The sequence below is a fragment of the Poecilia reticulata genome, linkage group LG17, assembly GCF_000633615.1.
Source record: "Poecilia reticulata strain Guanapo linkage group LG17, Guppy_female_1.0+MT, whole genome shotgun sequence".
Taxonomy (NCBI): Eukaryota; Metazoa; Chordata; class Actinopteri; order Cyprinodontiformes; family Poeciliidae; genus Poecilia; species Poecilia reticulata.
In genome coordinates this window covers 22,174,408-22,187,681 of record NC_024347.1, presented here as the reverse complement: position 1 = coordinate 22,187,681, position 13,274 = coordinate 22,174,408, and the positions used below count along the sequence as shown (strand labels likewise).

The 13,274-nt window shown below is 40.3% G+C and overlaps 2 protein-coding genes across 2 annotated transcripts; both read left to right on the top strand.

Moving 5' to 3' along the window:
- Positions 1-1,421: 1,421 nt before the first annotated feature.
- Positions 1,422-4,388, top strand: foxf2a (forkhead box F2a). The gene is made up of 2 exons (XM_017309963.1): positions 1,422-2,508; positions 3,489-4,388. Exons 1-2 carry the CDS (start codon positions 1,560-1,562, stop codon positions 3,593-3,595), a joined length of 1,056 nt encoding a protein of 351 aa, XP_017165452.1. The 5' UTR covers positions 1,422-1,559; the 3' UTR covers positions 3,596-4,388.
- A 3,837-nt stretch (positions 4,389-8,225) lies between these two features.
- Positions 8,226-10,368, top strand: foxc1a (forkhead box C1a). Its single transcript, XM_008434198.2, has one exon. The coding sequence runs from the start codon at positions 8,421-8,423 to the stop codon at positions 9,846-9,848; it is 1,428 nt and encodes a 475-aa protein (XP_008432420.1). The 5' UTR covers positions 8,226-8,420; the 3' UTR covers positions 9,849-10,368.
- The last annotated feature ends 2,906 nt before the right edge of the window (positions 10,369-13,274 follow it).

Below are 13,274 nucleotides of genomic sequence, written 5' to 3'. Positions count from 1 at the left end.
CATCCATCCATCCATCCATCCATCCATCCATCCATCCATCCATCCATCCATCCATCCATCCATCCATCCATCCATCCATCCATCCATCCATCCATTCATCCAGGTCCTTAAAATCAAAGCCTCAAGGTCCTGTGTCCTGTACCTTTTAGATGCCTCTGCTTCAACACACTTGAGTCAAATAATGATGATGTAATTCGGCTCTTTGATTCATGTGTGATGGATCAGTGCAAAGTTGCTGGACATCGGATCTTGAGGCCTAGATTTTGAGACCGTTGGTCCATGCCTTTGTCCTTGCTGGGTCACAGAGGCCTGCCTGGTATGTATGTCCAGCAGTGGGTGAGACGAGGTACACAATGGACAGGTTTTCATTCCATCCATTCCACAATGCACATATCTAAGATACATTTTATAGAAACCATTTGACCAGTCAGCCAAGCTTTTGCACTGTGGGAGGAAGCCAGGGCATAGACTGAACCCACAGCGTTCATATCCAGGATCATCTTTCTCTTTCTGCAAGGCAACAGTGGTGCCAAACAATTGTAGCAATTGGGGCGATAGGACTGTAACTTTGCTGCCAAAGACCAGCAAAGTTGCAGTCTTCCACTTAACCAATGCTTAACCTTTTTTTTTTTTTACATTAATTTGGGGAGTGGAAAAAGGGTTAGATATTTCCAGGTGTAGGGTTCTTTATTTGTCATTTATCTATGACTATTTTATGTTTTTGTTTGCTTTTGCAATTTGCTGGACAATCTAGTGAAACGCTTGAAATTCTGTTTTTGGTCATATCTTTTGAGTGTCACATGACACATGAACATCAGTGGACCCCTTTAGTCCACCTTTAGTCCAGCATCTAAGAAAGCCCTTTAAAGCCCACCACGCCCCCACTCCCTGCATTTTTTTTTAGCGATTTTTCATTTAAAAACAATTCTTGCTTAAGAATTAATTTATCAAAGGATCGAGTCCAAACTCAAGAGGAAACGCAGCACTTGGAATCTGTGTGTGTGGTATTCCWATATCTGAATGCTTTGACTAAATAAAAAATAAAAGAAGTAAAATGCGGTCTTTTTTTCTGTCAGAATCCTGTCCTGTAGATAACACAGTAAGAAGGACTCTAATGCTAAACAACTTCTGCACAAACAGTCAAAAAGTGAATCGTGGGTGGGGATTAGTCTTGCTCTAATGTGCTGTGTCCGACTCCTTGTCTGGATCTTGGCCAGTGGGGCAGGGAGTATTTCCTGATTTCTTGGATTTGGGGGGGTAAAACGCAGGATGCGTAATGGGGCTAAGGACACAGAGGAGAAAACGGATACGTAGTCGAGTTCTGTTTGGCCGGGTAACAAATGCACAAGTGAAGTGGAAGATCTTTATTCCTCCTGTCTATAAAGGATCATTGCCAACATGGCCAGTGAGACGAATGACGGCAGAGGACCGCTTATTGCCACGGCTGTAAACCTCGCAAAGCATTTTAAAGGAACGTCTTGAAATGCTGCGTCAGGAAAGCGGAGTAAACTACGTTAACGGGGAAGCGGGAGTGCTTGCATTCAAACAGAAGCGCGAACATGACTGCTGAGATGCCTCAGCAGCAACAGCAGCAGCAGCTGGATCCCTGTGATTCTGCGCGCTCCTGCGCCGCGCTGCTCAGCCCGCAGCCAGACCTGGAGAGCGCTCAGGGCGCACTTGGAGGAAAAAAATCCACCACGAGCTTGAGGCGCCCCGAAAAGCCGCCCTACTCTTATATCGCACTCATAGTCATGGCAATCCAAAACTCACCGAGCAAAAGAGTAACTCTGAGCGAAATTTATCAGTTCCTGCAGGCCACGTTCCCCTTTTTTAGAGGATCGTACCAGGGATGGAAGAACTCCATTAGACACAACCTGTCTCTAAACGAATGCTTTATAAAACTGCCCAAAGGTCTGGGTAGACCTGGGAAGGGTCATTACTGGACCATAGACGCAGGAAGCGAGTTCATGTTCGAGGAGGGATCCTTTCGCCGCAGACCGCGAGGATTCCGGAGGAAATGCCAAGCTATGAAACCAGTGCACAGGATGATGAATGACATCGGGTTTGGCGCGTCCGTGCTGGCGCAGAACTTTGATTTCCAATCTCCTCAAGTCTCAATATCATACCATAGTAACTACAACCTAGATTTAGTGGATAGTGCAGTTCAAGGGGGATTTAAAGGACTTGGAGTAGGCCMTCRCATCCCGCACATTTCATCCACCTCCCTGACATCCTACGTGACGGCATGTGAGACAGCATCTCACACCAATTATTACCCAGACAGCAGCAGCAGCAGTCCCTTACACTCCTCACCAACGACAAGAGCCACTCTGGACCGTACATGTGSGTATGAAAATGCCGCCTCGCAYTGGAACGCACCTGGGGTGTCCTCGCACAGAAAACACCAAGTTCTGCCATCAAGCTGCAGCARTCCCTCTGCAACCTCACTTTATTCTTTGCCTCAAATCCATTTTCATCATAACACACGAGAATCATCTGAGGTGGCAGGTAGAAAACCCACTTAAAGAAAACTGTGATATGATGTTGATGTCTACGATGCAGTTTATTCACTCGTTTAAGACAAGTGTTGGCTTGTCTTAAACGAGTTTAGAATTTTTATCCAGTATATTTTTAATTTTGAATTTAAAAATGTGGATGGATATACTTGATATTTTCCAGTAGTGTGTTTTAAATATTTGCTTCTAATTTTACTGTAAGTCTTCCAAAAAAAGAGACGATGATTGAGCCTAAACGTTAGGACGTCATTCTGTAGGTGGATTTTAGACGCTTCTTCATCTGTGATACATTTAAATGTTGATAATTTCATTCCATTTAAAATGGCACCTGCCATGAGTTTTTTTTAATGAATAACAGATGAGTGAAGGAAGAGAGACCTGGCTACATTTCAGGGCCTCAAAACTGTGTGGTGCAATTTGAGAAGATTTTTAATTGTGTATTATTTTTGACCTTTTGTACGTCCTTCATATGCTGCTCCGACTATGTATTAAATAATAAATAATACACACAACAATAAAAAACACATGCAAGACACAAGTATTACTTCTTTGCAAAGTAATATTACACAAGTGATGTTACGTTATATCACTRTGTGTACACTCCAACAAAATGAGGCAGAATTATTATCTTTTAACTTATCTTAAGCCTAATTTACATACTATTATATTTAATATTGAATTTGAATTAACACTGTCAAACAYTTTACTCATTTTACTATTTTAGGCATGTTTTAGTAAAAATAGAAAAGTTTTAATTCTACAAACTACTTTAAACATTTCCTCTAAGATATGAAAAGCATAGTCACTTCTGTAATTCATTTGCAGTAAGAGAGAAAATATTACAATTAACAAGAAAAAAAAACCTTTATGTGTTGGCATTTTTTTTAAAGCTGCCCTTTAAAAAATGCTGYGTGGCTTGCCAAAAGCTCCAACACACATGTTGATCCTGACTTTGGTTCTGTTTGTTTCCAGTGGGATTGCCTCAATATTCCAGCCCCTCAGTTATTCAAGCGCCGGAAAGGAAGGAATTCGCTTTGAGCCTAAATGGAATCTCTTCCTTCCATCCGAGTACCGAATGATCCGATCATCACCACCACAACCACAGCGACTGCCAGGACGTGAAGCCATGTGTGCCTCGATGACCACACATTTCTACATAGCGCTTTCTTTTCCTTCCGTCCAATGTCTTGCTTTCAATCTTAGACTCTTTCTTCATTTTCTACACCTGAACAAAGTACAAAATACAAAATTGAATTGATCTTTTGAACTCTATTTGAAATTCCAAGTTTCTTATGATTATTCAGTTGAGATGTCGTTTTATCAACTCAGCGCTCCACCAAACTGCAAAGTTCAAATCCTTTTATCCCATTGACATGTTCTGCACTGCCATCTTGAGGTGTCTAAATGTAAAGACAGGGTTTGATGGCATTTAGCAACAGYCAAGTTGTAATACAATTTCTGCTAAAAGAGGCGTTAACGATGCGTGCATGCTTCGACAAGAAATCCTGGTTTCGTTGAACTGGTATTGCGCAGGTGCAGACGTGTGAGTGCAACTATAGTTAAAAGTCAAAGGCAGAAGCTGTTCTCGAATCATTGTTAAAACATTCTGAAAACAATGTTATTTGCTTTCTAAGGATTGTGCATGGGTTTGTGTCACTTTCAGCAACCTGTCTCTTTACTGTGCATAGTACTGGAAGTTAAGCTTCATGTGAGTTAAAAACCACAAATGTGGCTYTTCTATTTCTGTCAAATAATTAATAATTTTGGAWGTTGGATTTCTCTTTTTTTGTGAATACTTGTTGGCCCAATCSTTGCATGTAAATAAAAAAAAYGTACAACTCATTGCTCATCAAACACCRGTTTTAAAAAGTTAGAGGCTGACATCTAACTTTCATGATAATTGTTGTAATACACCAGAAAATAAAGGTAATGTATGATGATTTTGTCCATCAGGAGCATTACATTGAATTCCCCTTTTAGTCTTCTCAGGTCTTTGCTTCAGTCTTTTGTCCTTACAGTGTTTTCAGGCTGTCAACATATAATTTGCAATGGTACTCCAAATAGCCTGYAATGAAGAAAAAAAGATAAGAGAAAGTAGAAAACAYGCATATTGAGCGTGTTGTTCTGTACTGAATTGGTAAATTGCTCCCAGGTGAGTCCYGAATTTCTYCAATATAGGTAAATGTGTGAAGCATTCGATCAGCCAATAATCAGCCAGTTTCTGAAATAGGTCAATGGTTAATGGCTCATTAGCCATCAACTGCCAGTYATGTGTAGTGTACATGGGCGGAGCACAACACAGTGTTACAATTCTGTCAATGGAATGACAAAGGTTTTGACATGATCAACAGCCAGAGAGAAGAAGAGGAGGAAGAGGAACGAGGCTGTGGCAGAGAAGTTAGGAGGCAAAACACTGGAAGAAGCTGAGGACATATGCTCCAGCGTCACCAGGCAATGGATTGYGATCCACAACAAGATGATGATGGCGTTTCTCTGACGCTACCCCTCATTAATTAAACCCACTGAGTTATTTTCTTCAGCATGGAGATGGAGAACATAGGGTGATTATATTGTGTTCCTCTTGCTCTGCCTGTACAGTTTTCCTTAAAAATATTGTCTTATTTTCCAATTTCTACTTTTGCTGTGCCCTACAGTGCTGTGTTTTCTAACTTTCTTACTCCCGGGTTTTATTTTGTTTCTCATTTACTGTATTTTGCGTATTATTTATAGTGTTTCATTTACAAGTCACAGTTTAAAAAAAATAATGCAGTCAATAAATTTACATTTCTGATTCTGGATCCAACTCTTGGCAAGATGGACAATTTAGCAGTGTAAAGGACAAGGCCATTGAAGCATTATTTCATGTGACCTTGTCCTTTACAGTGCTGACATTATGAACTCTTTCCGCTATGATCGCGGTTCAATCAGCCTCCTATCAAAAATACTCCCGGGGTTTTGCAGGCAACACTGGSAGTGGAGTATCTCTAGATCTAGGCCATAAAAATTCCAACTTTACATAATCATGGTAATACTTCATTATTTTTATTTTTCTTGGCCCAGACTCTTTAGCTGTAGATACCAAAAGTTAATCAATTCTGTCACTCACGCATGCCATKCATGAATCCAGAATYGGAAATGCTAGAATGCAAATTTTATTGATTGCAAAACATTTTTTCTCAGCTGTAACTATTAACTGATTCTAAAAAAAATTGAGTTTGAAGTGAGAACGGCTTTAAAGCAATAAAAAAAATATATCCATGAAGCAATAACTCTTCATACTGATAGTGCTGACATGTCCATTGACATATGTTTACATTGAGGGGGTCAACTAAGTATTTTGTGAAAGAGCCTGGCTTTTTTCAGAAAATACACGGCATGTGGCTATTTGTACGAAATGTTTTGAGAGATGCACTTACAGCTTTGCAAAATGCATGATGATCCGAGAAGCGGCTGAGAAAAACTGTACTGTATTCCATCTGAGTGAAGGGATGTAGTACTAAAGTGTATCAAGAGATGGCAGCACCCCACCAGAAACTTCCTGCAACTCTCTTGTTCCGTCTCTGTYGAGAAATTATGCCCAAGTAAGTGATTTATAAAACGGTTTTTWAAAATTAATATCAGGATGAGTAACACTTGACACGTGCTTTTTTAAATTTCTTTGTTAATTTTTGTGTGTTTTTATCTGCTTTTTCTTTCTTTTCATTTTTTAATTTTATTTTATGGCCTTTAAACGAACAAACCATGGTTACTAACAAATATAAAGTTGAAATCCAATACTGGTCTAAAAATGATATTATTTTCACACTGTACAATTTTCCCTTCCTGGCCACCAGAGGGAACCGAGCTCCTAATTTTGATGGTAAGACTTAAACAACGTGGTCTTTCTTCTTGCTCGCTTTTAAAGTTACAGGAGAGTAATTTGTACGAAAGTAAAGTGACTGCATTTTTACGTTACATTAATTTGTTCCATTTGTTAGTCACATTTCCATCACATTGGTCATCATAATCATAATTTAAGGTTACACAGTCAGGACTTTTGTTATATGTTTTGGCGTATGTTTAGACCTGTGCAATAATCTCAGTAGCTACATCAAAATATGTTGTATTTTCATTACATATAAACATGCTTCTATTTTTTTTATTGCTATTTCAGACAAATATCTGCGGTTAAATGTAATAAAAATATAAGGTCAAAAATAATTCTAGTGAGCTAAATTTGTTCCAATATGACATTACACCAAAACATGTCTATATGCAGTACCACACTGAAGGCGTTAAAGTGACTCCTAAAATTTACATTTGTTCAAAGAAAAATTCATGCTCATTGCGTCGTCTTTTTTTGTGAAATAATTTGACACTTTGTTATGCCTGTCACGGTGCCCCAGTTGCGAATAGTTTAAATTATCATGAGTTTTTTGGGGGGGACTGGGTGGGCAGAGCGCCGCATTAAGTAAAAGGCCCGTCGTGAACTGTGTAAACAGCCCAGGGCGGTGGAAAAAGTTCATGCCCGGGTCCATGTAAGGAGAAACCAGCGGAACGCTGCAGGCCACCGCACGGACATTTAATTAAGAAGACCTGAGGAGGATTTCAGTGAAAATGGGGCTATTACTGTTGTCTCATGGTGTTCGGTGCTGATTTTAATGCGCTGCTGCTCCCGACAGTCAGAGGAGCAGTGACGGTCGACCTAAAGCAGAGGCCTTAGGTGTCAGCTTTTTGAACCTTTTGTGTTTTAGTCAATTTAAAAAATATACACATATTTTTTTATTTTTTCTATCTTAGGCTCTAAAACTATACCCTTCACGTTAAYGCATATAATAATATATAATATGGATTTTTTTTTCTGTTGTTAGAATAAATAAAACAATGTTTAATTAAAAGATAAAAATAATTAAACAAATAAATGCTTCAGAGTGTTTGTCTGGCTTCCAACACAATGAAACAAAACAGTTTTATTTAAAATGTTTCCTAGCGTGTTGTGCTGGTCTCCTTTAGTTCCTTGCGTTTCTCACATCTGCAGGGTGTGAGTTTCAACACAAATTGTCTCTAATTCTGTTCTGAATAAGATTGCATCTCACCTCTCAACAAAAAAGGACATTTATTTCCTCCTTTGATCTCACACTGAGTCACAGTTGGTGCTCTTTTGTTAACACCTTAAAGACGTTTCCATGGGTATAAGACGCACCATTTGTTTTGCTAAATAACTTAATTAAACAGTCAACAATAATTTAACAACACATATATATAAAAAAAAATAATAATATTTTAAAATGGGTATGCTATCTTTTTACTATTGTGAAAAACGTTTAAAATGGAGGGGGGGAAAAACTAGAATTTTTTTTTTTCCAAACAGAAATGAAATAACCTATCCCTGAAATATCAAAGTCTCGCACTGTGTTTCTCCCTTTCACCTTAAAGGCAATAGCTTTGACTGATAGAGGATGCACCGCGCAGGAACATGCGATCATGTTGTGTCTCTGTGTGCATGTTAGTTGCTCTGTCACGTCTGAAGCTTTTTGGCAGGAGCGCGCTGGGAGTTACCGACACCTCCTGAAAMCTTTTTCCCTGAGAGCTGTGAGTGTGGCCAACCAAGTGCACGGGCTGGCCTCCCATTGGACAACCAGTACACTCTGGAAAAGGGGGCGCGGCTTCCCGGCCAGAAAAAAAGGAGGAAAGAATTTAACTGCGCAAAAAGTCCTGTGTGGTGACGGATGTCTCAAAGTTCAGAACTTTTTCCGAATAGTTCCAAGGATGGGGACCTCTTGAAGACGTTTCTTTTTATTATTATTAATATTGTTATTATTGTTATTTTTTTTCTAAGTTAAGCAGCAAGGCGCTGTGATTTGAACCATCATCGGAGGGAGAAGTGGAGCTCACCCTTTGCAGATTCTGGATCAAAGTGAAGACATGCAGGCTCGCTACTCGGTCTCCAGCCCCAATTCTCTGGGCGTCGTTCCGTACATCAGCAGCGACCCCAGCTACTACAGGGCCGCTGCCGGTGGGGGCTACACGGGGATGGCAGCGCCTATGAACATGTACTCTCATGCGGCTCATGACCAATACCCCGCCAGCATGGCCCGGGCTTACGGACCGTACACTCCCCAGCCTCAGCCCAAGGACATGGTGAAGCCCCCCTACAGCTACATCGCGCTCATCACCATGGCGATCCAAAACTCGCCCGACAAGAAAGTGACCCTGAATGGGATTTACCAGTTCATCATGGAGAGGTTTCCATTCTACCGAGACAATAAGCAGGGCTGGCAGAACAGCATTAGACATAATCTGTCTCTGAATGAGTGCTTCGTCAAGGTGCCCCGCGATGACAAAAAGCCCGGCAAAGGCAGCTACTGGACCTTGGACCCGGACTCCTACAACATGTTCGAGAATGGGAGCTTCCTGAGGAGGAGGCGGCGGTTCAAGAAGAAGGACGCGCTGAAGGAGAAAGAGGAGCGGCTGCAGAAGGACCTGCCGCCGAGACAGCAGGGCCGGGATCAGGAGCAGCCAGTGCAAGGCTCCCAACCCGTACGGATCCAGGATATTAAGACTGAGAACGGCTCCGTCACGCCGCCGCAGGCCGATTCGCCCTCTTTGAACGCAGTGCCCAAAATCGAGAGTCCAGACAGCAGCAGCAGCATGTCCAGCGGGAGCCCGCACAGCATCCCTTCCAGCAGGTCCATCGCTATGGACAGCTCCGAGCACCACCAGCAACAGCAGCAGCAGCACCACAGTCAGGCCTCTACGCAGGGCTTCAGTGTGGACAACATCATGACCTCCCTCCGGGGATCTCCACAAGGGGTCACCGAGCTCCCCTCCAGCCTGACCGCTTCCACTAGGACAGCAGGTATAACGCCATCTTTGTCCCTAAACTATTCTCCAAATCAGACATCTGTCTACAGCTCGCCTTGTAACCAGAACTCCATCTCTACTACCTCCAACGCTACCTATCATTGTAACATGAGCCTTTACGCTGGGGACAGGTCGGGCCACTTGGCACCGAGCACCGTGGACGAAACGTTGCCAGATTACTCAGTCACAACCACCTCGTCCTCCCTGACCCACGCTAACCTGAACTCAGGGCAGGAGGGCCCTCATACCCACCAAGGGAGGCTAGCGTCATGGTACCTGAACCAGGCCGGAGACCTGGGCCATCTGGGTGCAACGTACCCGGCGCAGCAGCAGAACTTCCACTCAGTCCGTGAGATGTTCGAATCCCAGAGGATTGGCTTGAATAACTCACCGGTGAATGGGAATAACAGCTGTCAGATGTCATTCCCACCGAGTCAGTCCATCTATCGCACTTCGGGAGCTTTTGTATACGACTGCAGCAAATTCTGACCAAAAACCAAAGAAGAATGAAAAGAAAGAAGGAAAGCTCAGTATTTTCTTAACCACACGGTGTTTGAACTCTGTCATTAAAACCCCTTTTTACCTCTGTTTCCTGCCCCATGACAGTATGGACAAATGTGAGACATAAAAAGACAGAAAAGACTTGATCTTGGTTTTTTCTAAAGAACAGTGTTACATCAAATAGCACGTAAGTTTCTAATTTTTTGCTTTTGTTTTTTTTCTTTTTCTTTTCTGGCTTTATGTGATATGTTAGAGATGTGTCACTTGTCCTGGACGTGTATAGTTGCATATATAGTAATTTATTTCTAAAACTGTTGCCAAATATTATGGACCAAACACTCCAAAAGTGTTTCTAAATTGAATTGCCTTAACTGTCCAAAAGTATGTTCCACTATAAAAGTAAAGAAGACGAAAAGGAACGTGTATATCACCGTGATATTTTAATTAAATGTTGAAAAGTATTCTGAAGGATTTGTTTGTTTGTTAAATAAATTGTCATTTTATGTGAGTTAGAGTTGCGCCTCATTTCTTACAAGCAAGAATTTAGGATGGTAACTTACATGCAGTCTCGTCCACGTTTACATTTTTGTGGTTTTAATTTTTTAATTAACAAGTTTATCAAAGTAATAAAAAAAAATCAAAATATTTGCTGTAGCCTAAAATATAGCCCCACGCCCTTCCCCCCATCCCCCCTTCTTTTTTTTTTTATTTTTTTTACAGACTTTCATAATTTAAAAAGCATCTCGCTGTGAGTGTTTCTAAAGAATTAGCACCATAAATAGTGCGTTTTCGGTCCTTTTAGTTGATATAACTGAATTTAAATAGTTTCAGTGTATGTCAACAGCTTGTGTAACAGAATCAATGAAATCAACCTGAACAAGCAGCTATGGAGCATGGAGGTTAGCCGTAGACGCATCACAGCTTTGTTTTGGACTGCGTCGTGTGTTAGTGGCTCACACCGCTGCTGATTTAATATCATACCAAACATGCCAAAGATATTCCCGTTGTCACTTCAGATTGGACGTTTCGATTCTCACGAGCCTGACAGGTTGTTGACTCAAAGGAAGAGAAAATGTGACCTGCACGTTTTTATTAACTATGAGTCTCTCTCTGTGTGTGTGTATTGGAAAATCTCAACTGTAGTTTTTCCACTGGTTGTGTGTTGCATCAGTAGAGCTATTATAAAAGGTTTGTCTAATATCTTTTATCAAGTAGATCTAAAATGTGTTTTATATGTGTATCAATAATCCACATTTCTGATTTTTTTTTAGATGTCGAAACATTGATTAGACTACATGCTATGTTGTTTTTTGAGTGCTAAAAATATTTGTGAATTATATTTAAAAGACATGTTGGCAAGTATACTTGAAAAGGCCTGCCGAAATTGTTTGCGTAAAACGCAGGAGCGCAGTTATATTAACTAACAAATTGAATAAACAGACAATTTAATAATAATAATAATAATAATAATAATAATAATAATAATAATAATAATAATAATAATAATAATAACAAACACTACATTATCATTGTGATACCATTGGATAGTATAAGGATTGTAAAAAGATCATGGTAATTTTAAGGATAAAAAACATTTTAGAAGTTTAATTTAAATATATATATATTTTTTACTTTCTAAAATATAAACACTTCAATAATTAGCACATTTTAATCCCTAAATTTACAATCCGTTAATGGAATTATTTACGCACTAGCTGTTTAAGGTAGCTTCGTCTCGAATATTTTTTAAAAAACGATTCAAGACACACCTGTCAATCTGTAGCCTTACATGCTACAAAAAATAAAAAATAAAATAAAATAGAAAATAAAATAAAAATAAAAAATGCAGATCATCAAGCCAAAATTAGAATTCGAAGTGCTCCGACTCAATATAGAGCACGGTTCATATGTCTGATTGCAACCGCGTKTAACACACTATCTACGCAATCACTTATGTGGATTTKAATCTGTCTCTGATCTAATTATTGATGCTATCGCCAAAATCCTTTAATGTGCGCAGCCTCTCCAACTGCAGCTCAATCAGACTCCTAGATTCCCTTTCGAGTATATAGGCCCAATAAACAAACGTCGTGTTAGTCGAAAGATTGATGGCGCTCTCAGAGAACGGACCAGGTCAGGAAGGAATAAAATTCAATCAGAGAGCTGGAATCGTTTTTCATGAGACGGAAAAGGCAGAGAGGGAGACGGAGGTCAATGAGGAGGATGTCGGCCGCCAGAGCGCCATCATCAACAATACAACAGGACGACGCTCAAACAAAGAAGGAGCATGACAGGGAGCCTATACGTTATGATTTTATTCATTTTTTTCCTTAATTACAATTGGATGATTTTTGTTTTTATTATCAAGAACGCCTATAGACTGAATGTAAAAAAAAAATCCCAGAGCTTTTGGCACCGGGCCTGTAGTTTCTCCCAGTGGGTCTCCTGCTGCTCAGTCTGATTCTCTGAGCCACAGCAAAAAAATAAAGCACAAATTTAATTTCACTTTCATTTCCCTTTTTCAGAGGTGGTGSTAGGAATTAATTTGCCCTCAGCCTGTTGTTTGTGCCCCACCTAAAGCAGATAGGGTAAAGATAAAAATCCTTTCTCACACACACAAAACACAACAATCAGATGGGGCTCGTGGGGAATACACGTCATTAAACGAGGGCTCGCGTCTTTCTGGGGCACCCAAACACGCAGAAAACCTGAAGGCCACAGTGCGAGTCTGTCTCCAGACTTTATACTCTGCGTCTTCCTGAAGCGTTCCGCCACATTCCTGAAAATGCACAACTTCCCTCAGTGCTTCGGGTCAAATGGCAGAGACAAAAGCCGCAGTGTCGGACCTGCCTTTCGTATTAATACAGAATCGGGATTGTATGGTTGATTAAAAAAAAAAAAAATGGTGCATATTAATTCTTGGAGTTTTGAATTTTATTTTTAAAGACACATACCGTCGACACCCCATCACCCTGAACCATGATTTTTTACAGTGCCAAGGAAATCAACAAAGTTATATTGGTTTGTTTATATTCGGATTGACGCGGCCAATGCCGCTTGTTAAAGGTCACTTAAAGTTCCTGAAATGCACAGAAGAGACGAAAACATGATTATTTCATGGATGATCTAAAGACTAGTCTGACGTTTACTAAGTGACCTATACACCTAAGCTAAACCGACTGCCTCCGTGATCACATATTTTGTCCTGTTTATCCCAAAAATAATCACGAACAAAGACAATATAATTGATCTGGTTGGGTTAGGTTTTGAGTTTTTTTTCTTCATATCTCTATACTCAAACTACGACGTTTGAAGATAAATATTTGTATATTTTAAGTCGTTTTTTTATCGCTTTCTATCATGATGTTGGCTATATACCAGCGCAGACAGTTTTTTTAATTGCAGTTATAGGAG

Coding starts and splice junctions, on each gene's coding strand:
- foxc1a (XM_008434198.2), top strand. CDS start 8,421: ATGCAGGCTCGCTACTCGGTCTCCAGCCCCAATTCTCTGGGCGTCGTT.